The following is a 24012-nucleotide window of genomic DNA, read 5'->3' as shown; positions in this document are numbered from 1 at the left end:
GAAGTGAAATTCTTACACAGAGATGATACCCATTAAAGGTAGCCCCTCTGTGAAAAGAGAGCAACAAACTCTGCCCACAGAATAGGGAAATGACAGAGATTTTTGTCATCAGCCTGGGGTTCTGGGTACAGAAGAAAAAATTCTGTTTGAAAATGAATATCAAGTCTGTGCTACAGATGGGTGCTGGTCCCAACTATATTATTCACACTGTATGAGAACTCACAGCCCCCCCCCAAAAAAAAACCCACATAGAACTTGGTCTACAAAAGGAGAATCTCCTAGGCACTCAGAGAAATACAGGCAAAACCACCTAACAGAGATATTTCCACAACCCAGGTCTTGTGAGTCTATGACACCTGAGGGTTGGGGTGGGGGCTAATTCACAATAAAAAATTCAAATCACGTGCGAAAGTGTCTGGGAGAGTTAATAAATTAATAAGTTAATAAAAAATCATGGGAAAGTTAATAGCAACATAATAAAACATCTGAAAAATAGAAAAATAAGTATGTTTGAGATTATTTAAGTGATAGAAGAAACAGAATCAATAATGAAAGATCAAAATGCTATGAACACAGAACAAGAGGATTTGAAAACACACCAAAAATAGAATTTCAAGAAAAAAAAAGTATGGTTAAAAGTGAAACTTCAAAATTGAAAACAAACCAAATTTCAGAAATTAAAATTGAATAAAAATAGTCTTTCTTTTCCGATGGTTTTCGAACTGATTATTAAGAAAAGAAAGAGATTAACAAAATCATAATGCATTTCGGGTGGGACATATTTAAACTTCTGCCTTATATTGTACAAGGCAACTAGAGAATTATAGTTGACCATGGCCATTCTCTACATAGACAACATTAAAATGAAATATTCTTCGGGGGAAAACACCCACAGTGGCCAGATTAAATGTCAAAAATAGGGTTTCAGAAAGATTAGCAAATTGGATAAATGTAGCAGAGGAATGAAAATATGAACAGGTTAGAAAACATTGATTGAAAATAGAATGAGAACATCAATCTAAGATAAATTTCAGAAGCACCGAATAAAATGAATGATTGATAATTTTGATGAATTGAAAGATAGGTACAAGTCCTTGAATGAGGAGGTATATTGAGTACAAAACAGTCAAGCCAAATTCAGATCCAATCCAATCAATCCAAATCTCGACACATTGCACTAAGCCTGCAGATCTTAAAATCAACCAGAGAGAAAATATGGAGGACCAGCTTTCTGAAAAGAAAGGATTACTCTAATAACAGGCATTCAAATGGCAAAAATAAAGGCCAGGAGAAAAGAAAACTGTATTAAAGTAATGTCAGAAAACAGCTATCGATCTAGAATTCCAAAATGACCTATCTGAATTATTACGCAGGGCAAGGATAAATTTAAAACATTTTCAAACGAAGATAGTTTTCCTTTCCCAGATCACCAGCGAAAGAGCTCCTGAAAGATTTACTTTGGCAAGAAGAAATTTTAAATCAGGGGAAATGAGTGGCCTAAAAGTCCACACTGAACAAAGAAATCAATAAATGCCTTAGTAAATCCAGGTCTGATTGCCTATACGAATAGCAAAGATAGCTAACTGGCCGTGGGAATATGAGTAGGATCTGTAGTTTAGTTAATAGTATTGTGTCCATGTGGATCACACATAAGATGCTATCATTAAGGGAAGCAGAGTAGATGAGCGAGGGAGATTCTATGTGCTCTTTTTTATTCAATTTCTTGTGAGTCTAACATTTTTCCAAAATTATTTTTTTTAATGTTTAAGTAGAATAATAATCTTCTTTTTGTTCAGGAAGCAGAGAGAGATACTTAATAACTTTAACTTCAAGTCAAGAATGCATGTTAAAAACATAAGGGTAACCAGTTAAGAAACAGAAGTAGAATGGGTAATTCCCGAATGTGTAGAAGAGAAAAATGGGATAAAGGAATTCAATAGGACCACTGGGGTGCAGGAAAGGAGGTCAAAGATAATAAAACTGAATTGTCAACAAAATAAAGCACAAATAAGATGTTAGAAACGAATCCAAATATATCAGTATGTAAAACAAATCTAAACTCATATGTTTGCCAGTTAAAAGCCAGAGTGCCTCAAATTAGATTAAAAATAAAAATGCAGATATATACTTACAAGAACTGTTCTGAAAATAGAATGATTAAAAGCAATCAGTTGGAAAAAGAGGTTTTAGAGAAATGCCAAGCAAAGGATATCTTCTGTAACAGCATTAATATTATTTAAAATTAACTTTATGCTTTAAAAAGGCATTATTATGAATAAAGTAATTACATAAAGAACTTATTCATCAGAAAGATATAACACAGATTGAAGTATATAAAGCAAAAATTTACAGAACTATGAGGACAATATTTTGTCAAGCAGAAAAAATATTAGGAATACAGGATATCTGGATAATATAATTGTTAAATTTTATCTAGTCAACATATACACATCCCTGAACCCAATCATCAAAGATCATCCTGTCTAAGCACATGTGAAATATTTACAAAAACCATCTATGAACTAGACCAGAAAGAAAATCTCAACAAATAACAACAACAAAACATTACATGCTCACAATGCAGGGAAATTAAAATCAATAGTATCTCTCAGTTATTTAGAAACTAGAAGACAAACAAATCTCCAATCACTACTACCAAAACCCCCATCACTATCAACATGCACACACATATGCACACACACAGGCACACACACTTCTAAATCATTCCTGGGTCAAAGGAACCTTAATGGAAATAAAAAATATTTAGAATTGAATCAAAATGAAGCACCACAGAACAAAACATGGTGGCTGTTCCACAGCTTCAATTACACCTTTTATTTCTGTAGGCATTTAAAACATATTCATTTTAATAGCATATCCATTAATTCCATCATCTAAAGCTCCTGGTGGTATATTTTATATTTTTGAATTTCAAACTCATTTGTAGGATTCCTAGTCAGCCTGGAAAAAGAGACTTCTGTATAAAGAGAATTCACATTTATACATCCTGGAATATTAGCAACTCAGGACCACTTTATGTTAATTTCTTAGCTCAATGTTTCCCATATAGGTAAGCAATGAATTGAAAACTGAATCCTAGATCAATATGACAACAGGCCTGTGATTTCAAATTCTCAAAAAGACCCCTACACCACCCAGTGCCCAGGCCTAGATACTAAAAAACTGCCTTATATTCCTTTCCTGGTGAGTGGATTTTTTTTCTAGTTTTCCAAGCTCTTTGAGGACGTCACTGCCTAGAGCAGGTGTTAAATTTGGCAAATTATTTAATATCTCTCAGCTTCAGTTTCCTTTTCTGTTTAATTAGGAATATAATATCTGTCCTTTATAATCAATGAAAGCATAATAACTGCACTTGACAAAGAGTTGCTTCTTATTAAAACATTTTTCTATTACCATCCTAATGATTAAATTGGATTATATTAGATTATAGATATAAGAATTAATTGCTCTGGCTGGGTAGCTCTGTTGGTTAGAGCATCGTCCAGATATGCCAAAGTTTCGGGTTCGATCTCCAATCAGGACACATACAGGAAGCAACCAATGCATGCATAGATAAGTGGAACAGCAAAGCAATGTCTGTCTGTCTTTCTGTCTCTCTCAAGTTAATAAATAAAAATTTTTAAGAATTTAGAAACAGAATTAATAGACTACATATATATATATATAACCTGGATTGCATAGAAGTAATAAAATTTAAGGATCGGTTATTATTTATAGAAAATTACAAGAATATACAATCTCATCTACACGCATATGATTAGGCGAGGAATATATAAGTGTACTGGGAATGAAACCACTACTGAAAGTGCAGTGACCTGACGACATGAGACTGGAATCTAGTCTTGCCTCTGTGTAACTCTAAAAAAGTTATCGCTTCTCTGAACTGAAATTTCTAGAATGCAAAAAAATTCAAAGGGGAATTTTGTCCCCACCAAGATCCTTTATATCTCTAACAGCCTGTGATTTTCTGTATCTGCTCCATGTAGCTTTATGGTGTATTTGTGCAGTACTAAATTATGTCTCATGAATTCTTAGCCTGTCGGTGTTTGCTATAAGATGATCTGATCACAACATGACACTCTTGGAAAGAAAACTCATTTCTGTTTTATTTTTACCCAAGAGAAGTGAGAAAGGAAAAAAGCAGAAGATGGGCGACTCAGCAATCAAACAGGAAAATGATAACCATACCCTGGATTTTGTAGTTTCTTGTCACTTTTAGAAAATGTCTTACAGAGATCAATTACTTTAACCTCAAAGAAATGTAAGACCCACAGGGAGGTATTACTAACTGTTGCATGGGTGAGGCTGATGCACAGCAAGAGTGCATGGCTTTATTCAATAGTTTAAAGCAGTTACTGCGGGCCCCTACCAGCTAGAGCTTAGATCTCCTGCCTCTACTGGAGGGAATCCCCACCAGAAGTAGGCTCATCAGAAATATTATAAGTGGAAAAGTGACTAAGGATTGTTTGCTATCTGCAACGTAAGGTTATCTACTGAAAATGTCCTTGACAACCCACAGGTCATAGACTACCAATACCTCAATGAAAACTTGCCTTAATTTTGTTACCCTCTGAAGGCTCCATTCAGTGAGTCATTTATTCCCTGTTTTCTTTCCTCCAATTTATGACACTCTGGAAGGAGCTACTGACCCCACATTCCCCATATTAACTGACAAGAAGGCTCTAGGGAGAGCGATGATACAAAACACTGACAATAGACCATTAAAATTTTATACAGTTGAGATACTTGGCTACCTATGACAGTTATAAAGTTCTTTCTTGGGCAAAAATAAAGCGTGTATATCATATAATATTGGTGATCTGAAGTCATTGTGTCCGTCTGTACTCACTTGCCGGCAGCCTTCTTCTCTTTCCACTACTCCTGACCCCTGGGCCTGTGATTTCATCTTACAGATGTAGCCAAGAGGGCGCTCGCAGGCCCGATCTGCCCAGTACCCGTCCTGCGGAAATCAAAGAGTAAAATCTTAATGATTATCAGTTGTTTGATTCTGATGCTATTTTCTCATAATTGTGCCTCAGAAAAGGAACGAAGATTTGAGGTTATTAAAAGAAATGGCATCTATGTGAAGGAATGGTAAATTGATGTTTTACAAGTAAACAGGAAATTTGACTCTGGCTACAAAGATGGAAAGGGAGATTGGAGCCCCAATATGTTCTTATAACTTTGCTATCTGTCCCACTCTTTAGAGGGATCTTTTCATATTTGGCACCTCCGTGTAGCCAAAAACAAAACAAACAAACAAACAAAAAAACCCACAAACTAATGTAACTCTCCAAGCACAGATTCCAGGCTGTGGGACCCAGAAAAGATCTAACTAGGTCTGTATCTACTCAGAGCAACCAGTTAAAGTAGAATCAAAGCTCTGAATTGATTAGTCCAGCCATATATATCTGTATATACATATGGCACCATTTAGAACCCAGCACAGAAACAATATATGAGTATTAATTATTGGTTAATTTCAACCTTGACTCAAAAGTTTCTGTTGGTTTCTCTTCTGGGCCTTTTGAAAATTTGACTTCGCTAAACAATTGAGAGAGATTCAAGAAACTGAATCTGAATTTTGGTTCAACCTTGATCTATGTCAATTAACCTAGACTAGAAACAATTGAAACAGCCATCTGTAATAAGTGGGGAAAAGTCCCTGTGGCTTTTGCTAGATAACAGTTATTAAAGTTATCTCACCTTGCCTTTCATCACAACGCAATCTTCCTGCCTGTTGTTTTCATGGCTTGGTTCTCCACGAATCCACTTGGTAAATGTTACTGGGGTCCCATCACTCCATTCAAAGTACATTTGAATCTTGATGTCATTTAAGCCAATCCATAACTCATCATTTGGATCTACACAAGAAGAAAAACACAGAAGTAATTTACACCAAGTTTTCATTCTAAAGATCAGGAGGTTATCAGGGAGGAAAACCCTCTGCTATCAACAATAGTTCTACTCTGTTGATACTGGAACTAACATAAAGGACTGTCCTCTTGAGAGTTAATCTGATCTACATGCTGCAGACTGATATGTGTGCTACACTTAGTGCTGTCAATTTTAATTTAATTGTGTAATGTACTCTTTACCTAGTGAATGTGACTATATTCTTTTGCTGTGCTACTGCAAATCATATCTCCTGAGAGTTGCAAAAATGTAATTGAGGTGGGTCTATCATTACCCTCTATCTTGTGAAGCTATTTTTTTTTATTATAAATAACTTACCATAACAACTACACTCATCCCGTTGGAAATATGGCACTTATTTATATATAAATTATTTGATTACTATTAAATCTTACGTATGGCTCAAAAATAATAAATATGAAAAAACACATTTATTTTACTGACTGTTATTAACAAGAACATTTTATTTTATTGACTGTGTTGTTATCAAGTGAAAATGATCTATGCCGTGAAAAGATGCATAAACTGAGGAGTTGGGCTATGTCCCAACATTTGGCACTTATTTATTAGCCTATAAATATAAATGAATCTGGATTTATTTTCACCATGAAATATAAGGACCCAAATAGCAATTAAAGGTTAAAACAAAAACAGCCAGGTATAGATATAAAATGTGATCCTTTTGTTTTAAAATTCTATAATTTTCATTATTGATTTAATCAGTAGTTATAATTCTAAATATCATAACTAAAATGGGACAATATTGAAGGCCTGGGATTTCATGGCTAAAAACACATACAATTCCAAATTTTAAAAAATGAAAGGATACACAATTCAATACCTGTTCAATTGCACTACTGTGAATTCCATCATGAATGCTCGATTTATAGTCTTTAAACTGTAAAATAAAGTTACCTGCCAAAGGATTTTAAAGATAATTTTGTAGTAGAAAATGAGAAAAATACCACACTGTATTGGAATTTCCCTAAACAGTTTGTCTCTTCCTCCTAAAGTTGTCACTCAACTTTGCTTTGGAGAAGTCCCTGACTGGCCTAGCGCCAACCCCCGCAGATGTTTCCAGTGCCATAAAGCGTGACTAACATTGCCAGGATGATCCCTTTGCCTTTCACTTAATTTGGCAGATCATAATCTTTTTGAGCAGCCAATATAGGCTTTAAAATGGCTTCAAGTACCCATACCTCAAGGATTTCGGTTCAAGGCCTAATGAAAACCTAACTCCCAATTCCCACAATTTTAATAAAGTATTAAGAGTTTTCTATAAACATTTTTCTTACCACCTGTTCTCCCCTCTAGCTTTGGTAATTCCAAACCACAATTTGATCCTACAAAAATATATAAGATGTAAGTGTAAAGGTGCTAGGCTGATTTTTATAAATCAGTTATGGAAGCTGTCTTAGTTGATATAATCATAATTTATACGTGCAGGTCCCAATTTATCCTCTGTCTTTCCATGACTCACATAAAAGATATTTTGACTAGCTGAAAAAGGTTTCCTAGGCTTTTGATTTAGAAACAATTATTTTAATTTTATTACTATTCTTTACTTTTACCAATGTTATTTTCATCATTTTCAAGAAATCATCATGAATAATAAAAAAGAGGTTTCCTTAGTGAAAATTAATGAATCCTCAAGCTAAATAAAGGCAAACTTTGTCATCCAACTTCCCAAAATCACTGTAGCACTAAACACATAAGGCTCTCCTATTATTATATCACATCACATAGAGTGAAATCTGCGTGTTACCCCCTACAGCATCTTAACTAATCTGTGCTCCACTGATTCATTTGCAAACTTTATTACTTATTAACTTATGTCATAACTTATATGTCACGATACTATTCAGGTGCATCAGTTTGGTCACATTACTGTCGCCCAGGTAAAGAGAGAATAGAGAATAATCACGAAATCGCTCAGGGGCTGCAGCCGATCATCAGGGCCCCCTGAGCGCAGTGAGGGAGGCAGGGGAAGGAGTGGTCGTGTTTGTGGACCTTTTAAATCTTTCTCTGGAACGACTCTAGTTTCCTACTTGTCAATTGCTTTTTTCTCTCCCCTCCCCCAACTCCCATCTCTTGTCAGGCAGTGTCAGGAAGCAGTCCCCACCATCGCCACCATCCATTTCCTCTTGTTTTGTTTGCTGCAACCGAGCAGCTGCAGCTACTCAAAAGTCTCATCGGTGGAAGCAGAAAATGATAATCATTTAATCAGCAAGTCACCGAGGAGGGCTCATTATCATTAGGCCCTTCCTCGCCCTCCTATCAGGATAAGCATTCCCGGCTCATTCTACCCACTCTTTTTGTTTGTTTGTTTCAATTTTTGAAAACTTTGCAATGTTTTAGCTTATGATATTTTCTAGACATTTCTTAAACGATGTATCTAAAGCGGAGACACAAATTTCTTTAAAAAAATTGAAGCCAACATCTAACTGCTCCAATAAAAGATCCTATTTCTTTCACTGCTCGACGTTCTAGCAGCATACGCCAATGCAAAGCATGAGATGCTTCATTTAGACACCTTCCTTGTGAAATAAAATGCAGGCCTTAACTATACACACACACACACACACACACACACACAAATAACTACCAAAAAAATGAAATACTGTTGACAGATTTAAAATTCAGACTGCCCTGAATCCAGATTATATATAGAAAAATACTATTTTTAAAACTACCCATAAATGAATTACATAGTAAAAATAAATAAATCAAATTAGCTCTGAATGATAAAAATTCTTTAAAATACTATACAATTTTTACATTTTAGGTATGATTCATACTTGTTATTGAATTTATTAAATTGATAATTGAATTATTAATTCAAATGTATTAATTAAATTTAACATTTACGATTACATTTTCTGGAGATGGAGAGCGAGTGGGGAAGACTCAGGTCAAGCACACTGTTGATATAAGTTCTTACCATAGCCCAGCTGGGAGATAATAAAATCAAATTCTTCTATGGTGTGGATACTTGCTAGGTCACCACCTTCCTTCCTGCAAGCAATCAAGGCATCTTTCTGGATTTTCTTCTCTTCTTTGTAAATCTTGTAACAGTTACCTGTGTATGGCCACCAATGGCGTGGACAGTTAGTAGGCACATCACTTTCTAGAAGAGAAAAAAAAAAGAATTTGGAAACCATTTAAAAGGGAAGATTTGTTATTTTTTAATTGTAATAACATTGTCTACCAGTCTATATAGAAAACGGTTCACAGTTCTGGGCAAATAAAGGTAAGATTATTTTTTACTTCTTGGCATTCACAAAAGACTACATTGTGTTTGCTTTTAGACTCAAAAGCATGTGAATGCATCTTTCATTTTACTTTTTTTTTTTTTAATATATCTTTATTGATTTCAGAGAGAGGAAAGGAGAGGGAGAGAGAGAGACAGAAACATCAATGATGAGAGTCATTGATCAAGCCCGCAACCCGGGCATGTGCCCTGACCGGGAATCGAACCCCGATCGCCTGGATCCCAGGTCGACGCTCAACTGCTGAGCCACACCCGGCAGGGAGCATCTTTCATTTTAAAATAAAGCTAAATGGGAAATCTCTTTTTTAAAAAAGTTTCTACTTCCCTGGCTGGTGTGGCTCAGTTGGTTGGACCGTCCTCTGTACACCAAAAGGTTGTGGGTTAGATCCCCCAACTGGGGCAAGTATGGGAGGCAATCGATCGAGGCTTCTCTCACATCGATGTTTCTCTCTCTCCCCCTTCCTTTTCTCTTTAAGATCAATAAATTTTTAAAAATTGTACTTATGACAGGCCACATGAAGATGAAATACACTGTCTAATTTTAACTGTTTTGTTATCAGCAAACCTGTATGAAGCATGTTATGTCAGTGCTGGAATCACAAAGGGCTTGACATAGAATACATTGCTTAAAAGATTTCAATGTATCTGTTTTCTTTGGACATCAGGGAGCCAGTCATTCCTCAGAGGAGGGGAGAGACTATTGGGCAGGCATGAGAAAGAGGTGTTGAAACAGGGAATAGGGTGGGTGGGGCAAGGAGCTTCTGAAACCTTAGCAGTAGGAGACGGCCACCTGACCTCTGAACCAACCCACTACCATTGACTTGCTCCCAAAAGATGATATGTGATATTGTGGAAATCACAGGGATTCGATTCAGAAGTCTTTCAGGAAAAACTGAATTTGCCACAAGTTGTGTGATCTTGGGCAAGTCACATCACATGAACCAAAGTGTCCATATATGTAAGACATTTCTAATAATATTAATACTAATACTAATATTAAACTACCCAACCTCAGCTGTGTTCTGAACTAAGAAACATTTGAGATAATGTGACTGTAAATTGCAAACACCACACATTTACTATTTAATCAAACCTGGAATAATGGGCAAATTGTAATTATTGCTGCTAATAGTTATGGCGATTTCATAATATTGATTGTACAATACAAAAATATATCATAATGGTAATGAGCTGGGGAAGGTAATGACCTTGGAAGGCAGGCCCTCACGGTATTCATCCCCATATGCCCTGGAACTGGCATAGGGCCTGGCACATGGGAAGTGTAGTGAATGTTGGTCAAGTAAAGGAACAAGTTATATTTGATGTTCAGCAGTTTATAATTACCATTTTACAGATATTATTTCAAACAGCAAGTTGGGATTTTGTTACCAAATGAACATCGATTTATACATTTAAATTTGATATTGTGTTGTTAAGTGTGCTACCTTAGTAAATGCTCTATATAGGGCACCTCTGTTATACTTTTAATGTATCAGTCCCAGTTTCTTTTAAAGGCTGGAACTACCTGCAACATCTCTGTTTAAGCCCAGGATTCTGTGCACATAGTCATTATAGTAAATAGGTAGTCCTAATGACCAAATTCTGAATTACTGTAATAGAAAAACGCATATTTTCAAAAATTCCCTCAGTGCAGTCTACTTTTGCACACTTCCAGTAGTTACCGAAAAAAATATGTTAGCATATCTCTGGAGCCCTCTGGTGGGATATTTTATTTTTGCTGCCTAGGAAGCTGAGAATGTCAGCAAATGCTCAGGACTTCTAAACACGAACAGATAAACTTTTAAAATATTTTAAAACACAAAAACAAGCAGTGAAGGAGAGTTCCATGGTGCAGGCACAAAAGATGGCTTGTTCCTCTAGGGGAGGCTTGTCCAATAGGTATATAATGTGAGCCACATACACAATTAAAAAATTTCCTAGTTGTGATGTTAAAAAAAAGTAAAAAGAAATAGGTAAATTTAATTTTAGTAATATATTTTATTTAACCCAATTTATCCAAAATATTCATTTTAACATGTAATCAATCAAAAGAAATTAACAGTGAGCTATTTACTTTTTTTGCATGCAAAGTTTTGGAAGCCCAGTAGGTATTTTACACTTACAAGCGCATGTCAGTTGGAAGTAGCCACATTTCATGTGCTCAATGGCCACATGTGGTTAGAGGCTACTGAACTGGACAGTGCAGCTCTAGGGACTAAGGAATTATGAACAGATCAGGTAATGTTGCAAGGACCAACAGGGTCCGAGGTGGAATCCTTGCCCAAGGGGTCATCCGTCATGTGTGCTGTAAAATTTGATCTCTGATATACTTTTCCAAGATCTGGTTTATTTGACTTTATAGATAAGATAGAATGATTAACCCAAGAAGTATGTAGAGAAATTCAAAAACCAATCGGAAGTGAAAGGTTAGCAAGTGGTGTCATGTGAGGAATAGCAGAGAAATAAGAATAATTTACCGAGTGCTTGACAATATGAACAAATGTTCATGGGAAGAATGGGGGTCAGTATTCCCATTTCATAGATGAGGAACCTAAAACTGGGGGACTGAGTAACAAGGCCGAGTTACAGAATTCCGCCTCCTGTACCAGGGAAACTATGAAACAACCATTCCCCTCTACCCAAGTCCTGAAGGAGAATCGTATAAGCTCTTCCAAGGAGGAAGAACAATACTATTTCTCCCATGGGCACAATAAAAGAGTAAATTGCAAGAATGACAGCTCTCCCTGAGGCAGGCCCCAGTCGCAATGACGATCCTATAAAGTATGATCAGACCCAATAACCAGGACCCTCATCTATAGCCACGGGAGATTCTGGCCACATCTCCACCTCCTAAAATTGCAAACACAGGTACTCTTTGATCAGCAACTTCACTTCTAGGAATTATCACATGTATGAAATAACATATGTAAGTTACTCAATGTAGGACTGTTTGTAACAATAAACTATGGTCGATTAATAGGGGATTTGTCTATATATATATATTATACACACACACACACACACACACATATATGGCCTCTCTCTGTGATGGGTATTGTGTAGCCATAAAAATTAACACAGAAGTTATTTGTGCACTATATATAGAATGACGTCCAAAATTGCTATTACGTGAAAAAAGTAAAGAATATATGTGTGGCATGATTCCATTTGTATGAACAGACAGAGACAGTCAGAAACACATTTGTTTATATACTCATGGAATAACTAGGTGAGGCTACACACCCAGAAACAGCTACTTGGGCAGGGGGAGGGGATATGGGAGTTAGAAGGAAGAAGTTGGAGGAAAAGATTATTCATTATCATTTGTATTTTTGATTTTTAAGCCATGTCGATCATAGTTTAAAACAAATGAAACTGCTTTTAGAATTCGAGGAAAGAAATTAAGAATGAGACACAGATTTCCCAAGCACAATATATACATGCATATATATATATACATTTATACATATATACATATGTAAGTTTCTTTAAAGTATTGCATTCCTCCAAAAATACTGGATAGTGAAAAATATGTACTTTGTTTGCTTTTTGCCAATTTGCAGAAAGAATGCGGTCTTGCCTTAGTAGTTTAATTCTTCCATAAAATTATGATAGACCGCATAACTGAATTTTCCTTTGGGTCTAGCCTATATATAAACTTCAGTTACTACTTTTGGGGTGTTTTATTCCATTTCTGTGAAGACTTCAGTGTATGATGTGAATTTAAATAGCCTTAGAGCCCAAATAGACCCTAGTGAGGACGCATGTAGAAAAGTCTCTTTCAGATATTTATTTCCGAGCTTAGATTCCAATTTTGTCACATGTGCAAGTTTTATATAGCCTTTGAATACCTTTCTCCCCATCCAGAATGTGTGGATAATAATACCCCCTTCAGAGGGCTGCTGTGGAGGTAAAATTCTTTTTTATTCTGTTCTGTCAAAGGTTTTGCACTCGCCTGAACACCACAGCAACTCCGGGCATGGCAATGGCCAGTGGTAGGAACCAGCAAAATGATTTTGTAGGAATATCATTAAGCTCACTCTATAAATTATCCACCAACCTGTCATTTCAGACAGATATGACTGAGATGTAACTTTATCATTAAGTTATAACGTTTTATGCGCTTCAGATCAACTAGATCACTTACCTGAGGGAATGATAAAAGGATTCAAAGTTGTGTTGCCCTTTTTACAAATGTAGCCTAGTCTCTGAGCACAGTTCAGATCTTCCCACTTAGCATTCTTCCCGGGACTTAGTGACACACAGCTTTTTCCAGGTTCTGCTGATGGACTTCCTTTGGGGAAAAGAAAAGAAATACAGCGGGACTATTATAGGGAATGCAAGTAGACAGCCCCTCGGCCTCACATCTCCATCCTCAGGGTTCAGTGGGTCCTTGTTCTGTCTTTGCTACACGCTGGAAAATAAATATTTACTGACTGCAGAGCAAAGGCCACGTTAGGTGTCTGTTTTCTTGTTGCTGGACCACGTCAGTGCCTAAAATTTTGATCATGCAAGTTTACTTCTTTGAAATAACCGTTTTTCACAACATCGGATAGTAAAGCTAGACCTTAAAACCCGAACAGTCTTCACGCCGGGCTGCGTTATGCATAACAGAGGCACCTGACCCAAGAACACATGTTCAAGCCAGCCCTAGAAAGCACTGTCAGTGCCTACCCAGAAAACGAAGTCAAGCTAACGGTGAGGACCAGGCTAGAGAGCTTCTGGGCGTGGGAAAACCTTCTCCAATTCAAAAGGGAGAGAGGCCAGAAAGACAGCAGAGAAGACAAAGACAAGACAAGGGACGCCAGGAGCAGCCATGTGTCGGGGAGAATGCTGGAGAAGTGTGCCCAGAACTGCGACTTGGGATTCTCAACTCAGCCTACAAAGAGTATTTTTAACAGCTAACCCCTTACCCCATTTTTCATCAGAAACGGATTAAAGAACCAGATAAAGTCAACTTTGCTAACACAATAGATGCATGCTGGTTCCACTGCGCAGCCGAGCCACCTTTGTTAACGATGGCTTTGTGACTTTTGACATGTATATAACCTGGCCCTGGACCTCGCTCTTCCTTCCTGCAAGATAGGAATCATGTTACTTGCTCCATGAAGCCTTTGGCAAAACTTTTTGAAAGTTGCTTGAATAGCAGATGAAGGAAAAAACTGTTAGTGATAGGATAAGAATGTTTTTAAAGTGGGTTGATATTGTGACCAAACTCACAATATAACTGAACTAATGGATAAGATGTCAGTACTAGAAAGAAACAATAATAAATTTTACAGCTATGGATTATTAATGTGTTAACCAACAAATCATCTTAAACATTTATTTATCAACACAAAAATGACTACCAACTTTAATATCTTAATTAGTTGTCTTTAAGTGGTTATCATATATTTGAATTTATATTCCTATATCATTTGTGTAAAATATCCTCACTTCAAATGTGAATGCATTTAAATAAATGTATTACTTGGTAATAAGTACTCAATTGAATGCTTGATTGAACAATTTATACAATAATAATTGCTAATATCCCGTAAGGTTTCTCATTTTAGTTTGAAGAAACTCTCATGTTATTTCATAAGGTGATTTAATTTGTACTTACTTCTCAGGAACTTGATTTAATAAGAAAGGTCATTTCTTTTCCTTTCTTATTAGTATCCCAATTTCATTTCTCACTTTCACTGAAGTTAACCTCCAAATTTTCCCACTAAACTCTTAGAATGCAGGTGGCTAAATAGTACAGTCATCGCCCCCCAAAAGAGTAATAAATAAAGTGACCTGCCCTGCCTAATGTTACACAATAAATTAAGCAACAAAGAATAAACTTCTCCCCTCATAAATGATTATTTTTTTCAAGAGAGCTGGTGGATGCCAACTGCTATTGTCCAGTGTAATGGGGCTGAGTGAGTAGGCAGACAACTCAAATCCTCACCCATAAAAAGGGCATCTTATGTTCCTTTGGAGCGATGTCTACTTCCCATGCTCCAGAGGAAGATAGAGCTGATTCTCTGCAAGACTCTGGTGACAGCCCTGTAACCATCCTGCATTGAAGGTGAATTTCACAGTCAAATCTAATTCATTTAAACCAAAATATATCCTCTAGAAATTCCCTCCTATGTTTCAGTATCTATTCTGATACTGAAGGTTTTCCTTTTGTAATTGCATACATCAATAATATAAAATATAGAGAGCTTCATTATCTAAACCAAATGCAAAAACCATTTAATGGCTTTAAAAAATAAGTCTCACCATATGAAGGAACACTACGGCAGTGTTTTCCATAGCAGAACCCGTAAATGAGGCTAGTCCTTTCCCACATGCGTGGCAGACATCACTAATTGTTCCTTGCACTCTTTCTTAATAAACCAAGTTCGGTATGGGGAGGGGGAGAGGAGGGGGTTCAGAACCATGCTCAACTGAGTGCCTCAAGCAGCTACTAACCCCAGTTGGTAAATGGTGACTGAGATGAAATTTTTTTTTATCATCATTGGTCTTCTTTTCTCTGAATAATTGCTGTATATGTGGAACGTATTTATTATTTAGTCTCCTGTTTTTGTTCTGTTACCTGTATGTTATCACAATGTAGAAATAATTAGTCCTGAGCATTTTCTGTCCTCCAGAAAATTAAAAAGCTGTGGAAGACTTGGTCATCCCCCAACTCTTTTATACCTAGCAAATCAAGGATATTCTAAGAAATTATACTGTAACAGAGACTTGTATTGAGTTGTGTGATAATCTTGCCTGACAAGGCCTCATCCCTGGAAGCTGGTATAACCTGACGGTTTTGGTTTATTCAAATGTACTTGGCAGATTTCAAATCAAGGTGAGAAATGAACTGTATCTGGTAGTCTCCCAACTCTTCTCTTTGAGATCTACACTAGAGATGATGAAGGTCCCCTTGATACCGAGAAAAATTAAGTTTAGATGAATTCGACCACAGACAAGTTTGAGCCTACCTGGTAACCAGTTCAAATATCGGAATGGACTGCCACCACTCCACTGCCATCCACTGTTCACACCCAGACTGTTAAGTCCAATCCAGAGTCCTGAGGTCAAGGAACTGGTTAATCCTATATAACAAAAGCAAAAACAGAAACAAAACTCACACTCAGAAAAGACAGTGAAATTAAGTTCAGAATTAAGTGCTCTTTAAGGGAAATATCTATCCTTTGACATTCCTCATCTGGTTTAGGTACTTCTGATAGCGTTGTAATTAGCTAGTTATTAATAATAGGAAAGGAGCAGAAAGGGAAGGCCAGACATTATACGCATGTCATTTCAGCAGCTTTACCGGAAAGCTGCAGCTTTGCACTCCCCAGGGAACTACCAGTCTATTCCCTGCAAAACACTGGGGGAAGGGATCCAACAAAGGGAAAATAGACACATGCCCAGTAAAGTTGAGGTGACATAGGAACGGTACTTGTCTGTCAATCACACCTGGGAACAGAGATGGTTGGCCAGAATGGGAGTGGCCAACGCAAGAGTGCAAAAATTTGGGAATGCAGAATCTCCTAAACAAAGGAATCCTCTCTCTTGTTGCTCTTGTGCTCTTGGTTGACTCTTGGCTTCCTTCATTCGCCCATGTTTCCTCCATAGCCATGTGTCCCTGCAGACCCCACATGCAATGGACTGATGGACTACAGTGAGGAAACACAAATTAAGCTAGCCTGATGCTGGATTAGACAGCACACACATAGAAAGAAAACTCTGGACACTGACTCTGATTTTAGCCCTACTGAAGCCCAGCTACACTTCTTCTATGACTGGACATAAGGGAAATGGGACTTTGGAAACCCAAGGGTGTAATTCCATGGAAGTAAAGCTTTCTACCATATCTCATCCTCCTGTGGGGGCCTCTGGAAATGCTTATTCCGGTGGCACCCCAAGAACCCACTTCCATGAGCAACCGGGGAGAAGGGGGGAGGCCTTCTCCTATCCTGTAACACTTCTAGGTTTGTTTTGAAGAATTAAATTAAGTATTAAAATAAGGCTTGCCACATAATATATGCCCAATAAATGCAAGCTATTGCTATTATTATTATTATTATTCCATGTGGAAGTCAGGTTGGCAAAAAGTGTAATTTAGAAACAAAACTCAAACTGTGACAAATATATCACTTAAAGCAGATGATCAGCAGCCACAGTTTTTTTCTCTGATGTGTTTTTGTAATTTTATGAGACCATATTTTTTTACTATAACATTTTTTTCTATGACATTACTATAGAAAGCATCAATTCCAATTCCACATGCTAAACATTTTAATTCTTAATTTTTCTGTATGTATTATCTGAAATGGTTCTATGTCTACTTTTGAACTTAGTTATAACAGAGGATGCATTAATGTCCAATATTATGCTGGCAATTTTTTTTCTATATTGAGGTTCCAATTTGTTTTCCAGCCAGCAACAACGGAAACTGGCAAAAACAATCAGAGTAGCAAGCTAAATTTCACTTCCTATATCTTCTTTCAGTTCTGTAAATCCTAATCATGCACAAATGTAGTTACAATTCTGATTCAGGAATCTAGGATTAAGTACAGCGTGCCAACATGTTTGAGGTTAGGAACAGAAATGAGGATCATAAAATGACTGTGGGTGATATAAGAATGGGCTGCTCAGGCAGAAGCAGTTAGCCCTGCAGATACTGTGAAATCAGATCACCATCTTAGAATAAATTTACTGGAGCAAGGAGCTGTTGACATCTTAATTAAGGGTTTTATTTAGTGCTTTGGGGACCACCAGATCCCTGCTTACTTTTTATTAGTGAGACCCAGACAGAGTGAAATGGAAAGATAGCACTGAATTTGAATTCAGCTACTTTCTTGAACACGAGACATTAGGAAAGTATCTCATTTCTATTCCCAGTCTGTTATCTCATATACAAAGTGAGGAGAGTAGTATTCATTTAGGAGGTGGGTGTGAGCGGTAGAAATAAAGCCAAGTGTCTGGCACACAAAGCTGTTCAATAAATGGCAGGTTATTTACCTCAGAGTCATACAACACTAGATATTACACTTTTTTAAAAAAAAAATGAATTTGCAACAAAAATTCTCACATTAAAAATAAATCCTATCTTAAAAGTATAACTATTTGTGGGTGCTTTGTTTTTTTCATTTTAGTGGCATGTTTCCCAAAATGAAGCATATCATAATCTTCTTTCACACCATTATTTTCTCCCCTGATATATCCCAATAAACCCCAAATATCATGAATATCTTCCCTCCAAGATAACAAAATCCTGTTTGTATTTTTTTAATTCCTCATCAGACTTTTTTTTCCCTGATGCATGATATTGTTGATTTGTAGAAAAGCTGGAAATGTTAAAAATATGCTGACTGAAATTCTGGAGGCTTGCATAAGATGTAAATAAGAGTCTGAGGTGAACTGAGCCTCTGAACCTCAGGGCTTGTTTGCTCTCCTGAGGGACACAACAATAGCTCTGCGATTAGGGAAGCATTTCCTGCAGCTGGAGCCCGATAGTGGAGCCAGGCACTGGGAATGAGTGGAGAGAGGGCTGGGCAGAGCTCTTGTCCTGCCCGTATCACCACTTTCCTCTGTGTAACTGGGGGAGAGGGTTAAAAAGTAACCTATGTTCTGTCCTTTGGCTTCCCAAAAACAAGTAAAACTTGTAAGAGTCAAGATAACACAACCCAAAAACAAATTCTTTAAAAAAAAACACACCAGCCAATTCAACTCTGATAGATTTTTCTCTCACGCAGGCAAGTGTGCACAAATAACACCAGGATTGTCTTGATCATCTTTTCTCTTAATCATCTGCATGAATTTAGTTTTGCCTCTTTCTGTGCTTTCTTCTCTTTCTTCTCATTTTTATACATGGTTGTCAATATGAATCACCCCAATACTGGATATTAGAGAGGCCCAAAAACCCAACCTGAAACAAAATTATGGAGCACACTGAGGCATAATCTCATCTCTGAGTTTATGAATGCACACAGCGAGCTCAGGTTGCTTTTCTATTGTCAATCTCCCTAATAATAACGGAAAGAAAATGGTGAGTTGCTGCTTATACCAAAAGGAAGAAAATTAATAAATGTTAAGCTTGGTGCTCCACTACTGCAGGAAATATTTCCATTACAGTGGGACAGTTCACGATTTAATTCTCATAAACGGACTAAGAATAGAAAAGTACTTCTTACCCAGTTCTGTTTTATTTGCGTATTTCATAAGGTTGTGCTAAATAAACGTATGTCAAATTCTTTCCACCAAAATAGAATGCCATAAACATCCCCAATCAATTAAAAACTAATAACTTATGGAAGAAATGTATTCTAGGTAATGAAAAGTATCATCTGAAAAGAATTGGAATTTGTAGGCACTACTGATACAGGAGGCACTAACATAGTGTTTTGCCAAATGTGGTCCCCAACCACTTGCCCCAGAATCACCTGGAAGGTTGGTAATATGCAAATTCCTGGCCCTATATCACACCTAATGATCTAGAATCTCTAGGGCATCTTCACTGTAACAAAGTTCTCTGGTGATTAGTAACAACTTCACATTTAAAACCTACTGCTCTTCTCTCTCATCATTGATGTTTCAACTCTCTCCCTTCCTCTTTCTGAAATCAATAAAGATATATTAAAAAAAAAAAAAAAAAGAACTACCATTCTTTACTGCTCTTTTGCCATAAACTGACCACTTGTCCAAACGTGAGGCTGGATTGCTGAATAATTAGATTGTGCTGCGTCGTCATTTGTCAGTCAGCAAACATTCACTGAGGCTCTCACCCTTGGAAGGTTCTGTGTGACTCTCTTTGTGGGTGTGGACAAAAATATGCACAAGAAGTTCCCCATTTTCAGCCATTTGCCTGCATAATCCATTCTCCACACGGCCTTCAGTTTGTTTTCTTTATGGGACTTCCTATAATTTGTACTTATTTGTTGGTTTGTTTTCTTGTTTGTATGCGTTTTCCCCTTTGGGCTTTAAGCTCTGTGTGGACAGAACACGCCTGGGTTTAATCATCACCGTGTTGCTAGGACCCAGCATAACGCCTGGCATACGGATACCAGCCATCTTATTGAATGCAAGAATGAATAAAAATAACAAATGAATGCATTTACAGCCTTGTAGGGGAAGTGAGACATATATATAACCAACTGTTATAAAAGTAGTAAACAAATGAGAGAGATGGAGGTGGAGATGGAGAAGAACTGCATTTCAACTGTATGAAATTTGTGAAATTCTAGGTATAAGAAATGGCATGGGGAAAAATGTGGAGGTGAGAAAGTATAACATGTGGGTGAGGAACCCACAACTTTTCTTTTATCAAGGCTGAGAAATGCGTGAAGGGGAGCAGCAGTCAGTGGACAGATGACAGCCACTGAATGCCAGACAAAGGTTTTTTTGTGAATTATTTGATAGGAAAGGAGAAGCCACTAAGGGTTCTTCAAACATGATAGTCGCAGAGATATATTAATCTAGTGGCAGTGGCAGGGTGAGCTGGAGGGAGGGAGAGTATCCTGGAGCGAGGAACTGGGATGCTTTTCTCCACACTCATTTCTGGTCCTAATCTCTCTGTTCCCCAAGTGCGGATTGTAGAAACTCAAACAAATACTCTCATTTCAAGCAAACATTAGCCCTTTCAATCTTCACAAACCTGTAAGAACTGAAGCTTTAAAAATAAACACCATGTTGTGGAAAGAGTATCACTAAGACCTGCAACCTTTTGAGACTCTGGGAGCTCTAGAGACAGGAGACAAAAAGGACTCAGTTTTAAAGCAGCTCTTGACTTGTCCCTGCTTGTGGTGGCAACATTTCATTTGATCCTTGTGAACTCTGTGATGCTAATAAGATCTTTGGCTTCAGGCTAGATCTTCAATATTTGACCAGCATGGTACCCCTGTCTTATGTCCAAGAACTGCATCACTAATTAATTGTGGCATCTTCAACTCTGAGCCCAGATTAATACTCAGAATCCTTATTAGCACAGGTTCTAGAGACTGTTACAACTGACAGAGCAAAGTTGGCTCACGAGAACAGACCTATTTGCCATCCTGGTGTCTTTTCAAGATGCAAATTTGTTGCATCCTCTGCTGAGGGACTGATTCTATCATGGTGTCTATAGTCGATTGCGTTGTCTGCTTTTATGTTAAACTATACAGAAAGAAAATAATCAGGATCTTACGTACAACTTTTTCTTTTCATGTCATTACCTGTCAGGTATGTTTGCTCGTGTATCTCTGTGATGCTCAAGAGTTCGGCACTCTGTTGTTGGCAGCTCTTCCTCGCCTGGTGCCAAGTTAAAGCAGATTTGGAGTTTATCTGGTAGGAAATGCCAGTCAGTGGGTCTTTTTTCCATAAGCTTTCACTGCCTTCAACTGTAAAAGAAGTCAAATGGAATTGGCTGTTATGCCTAGAAAAGACTTTCAGTGAACAATGTTTTTAAACAATCCTAGAAGGATGATTGCCTTAAGCCTTATATTTCTTTTCCCTTTTTCCCCTTTTACTTATTTTTAAAGTGCCTATGAGATTTTCTTCATTCCTGAAATGAAGAGGGGGGAGTTTTCAAAAGGTCAACCACATCCAGTGCTTTCATGTGCCTAAGCAACGAAAGGAAGGCATCATCTCCCTATTTTTCCATTTGCACGTTTGGAGATCAGATGAGTTGGCAAGTGAGGCAATTCAAAAACTAAGAATAGAGATACCAGCTCAACTTCCTAAATCTAGAAAAGAGCAAAGGAAGAAGAGAAAATAGGTATCTGCCTTCTCTCATTAAGTGACTGTTTTGCGTGCACATTCTAGTTTGGTCCTTTTAGACCAAAGACACAGGCAGGCACTAAAGAGAAGGTCATGAACTCCATAGATCCACTGATGTGAGCTTTCATTCTGCCCTGTCACTCACTAGTGATTTGACCTGAATTAAACTGTTACCTTTGAAGTCTTACTTTCTCATCTCTAGAATACATTCAATAAAGGCAGCTCCTGGTAATGGTAGATGTTATTATTAGTTTTTCTTCCCCCAGGGTAAAAAATAAATGTTTTGGTTTATTTTATGATTCCAGGAGTATTCTATAAATGTGGTTATAGTCTATGAAAGGCCAGTAATATAGGTAAATAAATTTTATTTATAACCTTTTACTTATGTTTGGGAAATTAGTCAAGAAATGAAATATTATTGTGTGCTTCATATTATGAAAATTTCTTTTTCTTTTGAATAATTCTACTTACAAGTCATGTAAAGTAATAATCTTGTCATTTATTTTCAAGGAAGTGAGAGAGGATTATGTAACTTCTCAGCTTTCCTGAGAAGTATTCAATCTGCTAAGAAAGTAGGCTGTTTTCCATAAGCATATAGCCTATGCACTGTGCCCTTTTTATTTGACAGGAGGTGACCTTGTTCACACACATACCACACACTATGATATGAAACCTGCAGTCCTGTGGCACACCAAAGAGGAAGAAAAGTACATCAGATTTTCATTCAGGCAACAGTGTAGAAATTTCTAAGATGTATTAAGTATAAAATGAATACATATATTTATGTTAAAAATAAACTTGAATTAATGATATTAAAGTTAAATTAGCATGACCTGAGGCCTTATTAGTTTAAATGTCCAAATGGCATCTCCACGTGAGACCATTCAAAGGAGACTGTTTGAGTTTATTTGAAGATGGAAATGTTTTACATAAATATTTTTAGAAACTTAGAGGTTTTGCTCACAATATGGTTAAAAAAATGTGAAATATGGAAAAAAGAGGGGATTATTTTCTTATCCAGGAATGGAAAAAGGGAATATATATATATATATATATATATATATATATATAATCAAAGAAGGAAATGTAAATTGACTCTTCTCTTCATTTAAAGAAAATATATATTGCATTTTTAACCAAGGAATTAAAACATGTTTGTCACTGAATGTACAGGCTTGCTCACTATACATCTCCCCCAATTTTTCAAATTTCCACAGTAAAACAGCACCACTCACAACTGATCCTGAAAGCTAAAGCTGCAAGCTATGAAGAATTGAGAGAAAGGCCTTTTCTTTTCCTAGTCTCATAGTATTTGAAAATAAGTGTCTAAACATTACAGTGAATAATACAAAAGACATATATCAACTATTACTAGGTCAGTAGCTGGTACCTCACCTTCCTGTATTGAATCTGTTGGTTTTAAGACTAATATAAAATAAAATGTTCTTTTGAAAGGCACACAAAGCAAGGAAAATGAAATACAGGGTGTCCCAAAAACTGTATACACACTTTGAATAATTATTAATTCCAATGGGTTAAATCTGAAAAGAAAGAAAGAAACATCAATTGAGCTATCAGAAAAAAGCGTGTATACATTTTTGGGGGCATCCTGTAAATTGGAAAATTGCAAAGCCCTTTTTAAAAGGCATGATATGTATAAAATGTGCTTTAGATTTTTAACGCATAATGAAGTCAAACAATTTTTTTATTTTCTACAGTTATCTTACTTTTATATATAATAGGAAAAATACATAATTTGGTTTAGAAGACATAAAGTATGAGTAACAGTGTTTAAAGGTTATTCTAGAACATACTCAGGATATGCCTCCAGCACACATCTGTCTAGGTGGTGAATTTTCTCTGTGATTAGTGACTGGCCATTTGTCCCCCATTTAATGATTGATTAAATCATACTTGCACCCAACCATTCCTTTGTCAATACCACTTAGGTGCAGGATGCTATAGTTGAACCCATGAAATCCACACCCCTAAGAAACTCAATAATAACAGATTTAGAATATGCCATTCTTACTCAGTAAAGGAGAAAGACACTCCTCAATCACTGAAAAACAACCATTGTT

General features: G+C 36.7%; 1 protein-coding gene across 1 annotated transcript in view; it reads right to left on the bottom strand.

Annotated features, from left to right (window-relative positions):
- MRC1 (mannose receptor C-type 1) overlaps nt 1–24012 on the bottom strand; it is an 85849-nt gene that overhangs the window by 43650 nt on the left and 18187 nt on the right. Inside the window, exons 4-9 of the mRNA XM_016217417.2 lie at nt 21388–21552; nt 16171–16284; nt 13356–13502; nt 8879–9064; nt 5728–5885; nt 4871–4981 (exon numbers count right to left, since the gene is read on the bottom strand). Coding sequence (XP_016072903.1) covers nt 4871–4981; nt 5728–5885; nt 8879–9064; nt 13356–13502; nt 16171–16284; nt 21388–21552 — 881 coding nt within the window. The remainder of the gene's footprint in view (nt 1–4870; nt 4982–5727; nt 5886–8878; nt 9065–13355; nt 13503–16170; nt 16285–21387; nt 21553–24012) is intronic.

Source organism: Miniopterus natalensis, chromosome 1 (assembly GCF_054644295.1).
Source record: "Miniopterus natalensis isolate mMinNat1 chromosome 1, mMinNat1.hap1, whole genome shotgun sequence".
Classification (NCBI taxonomy): Eukaryota; Metazoa; Chordata; class Mammalia; order Chiroptera; family Miniopteridae; genus Miniopterus; species Miniopterus natalensis.
This window is presented reverse-complemented; position numbering and strand designations above follow the sequence as displayed.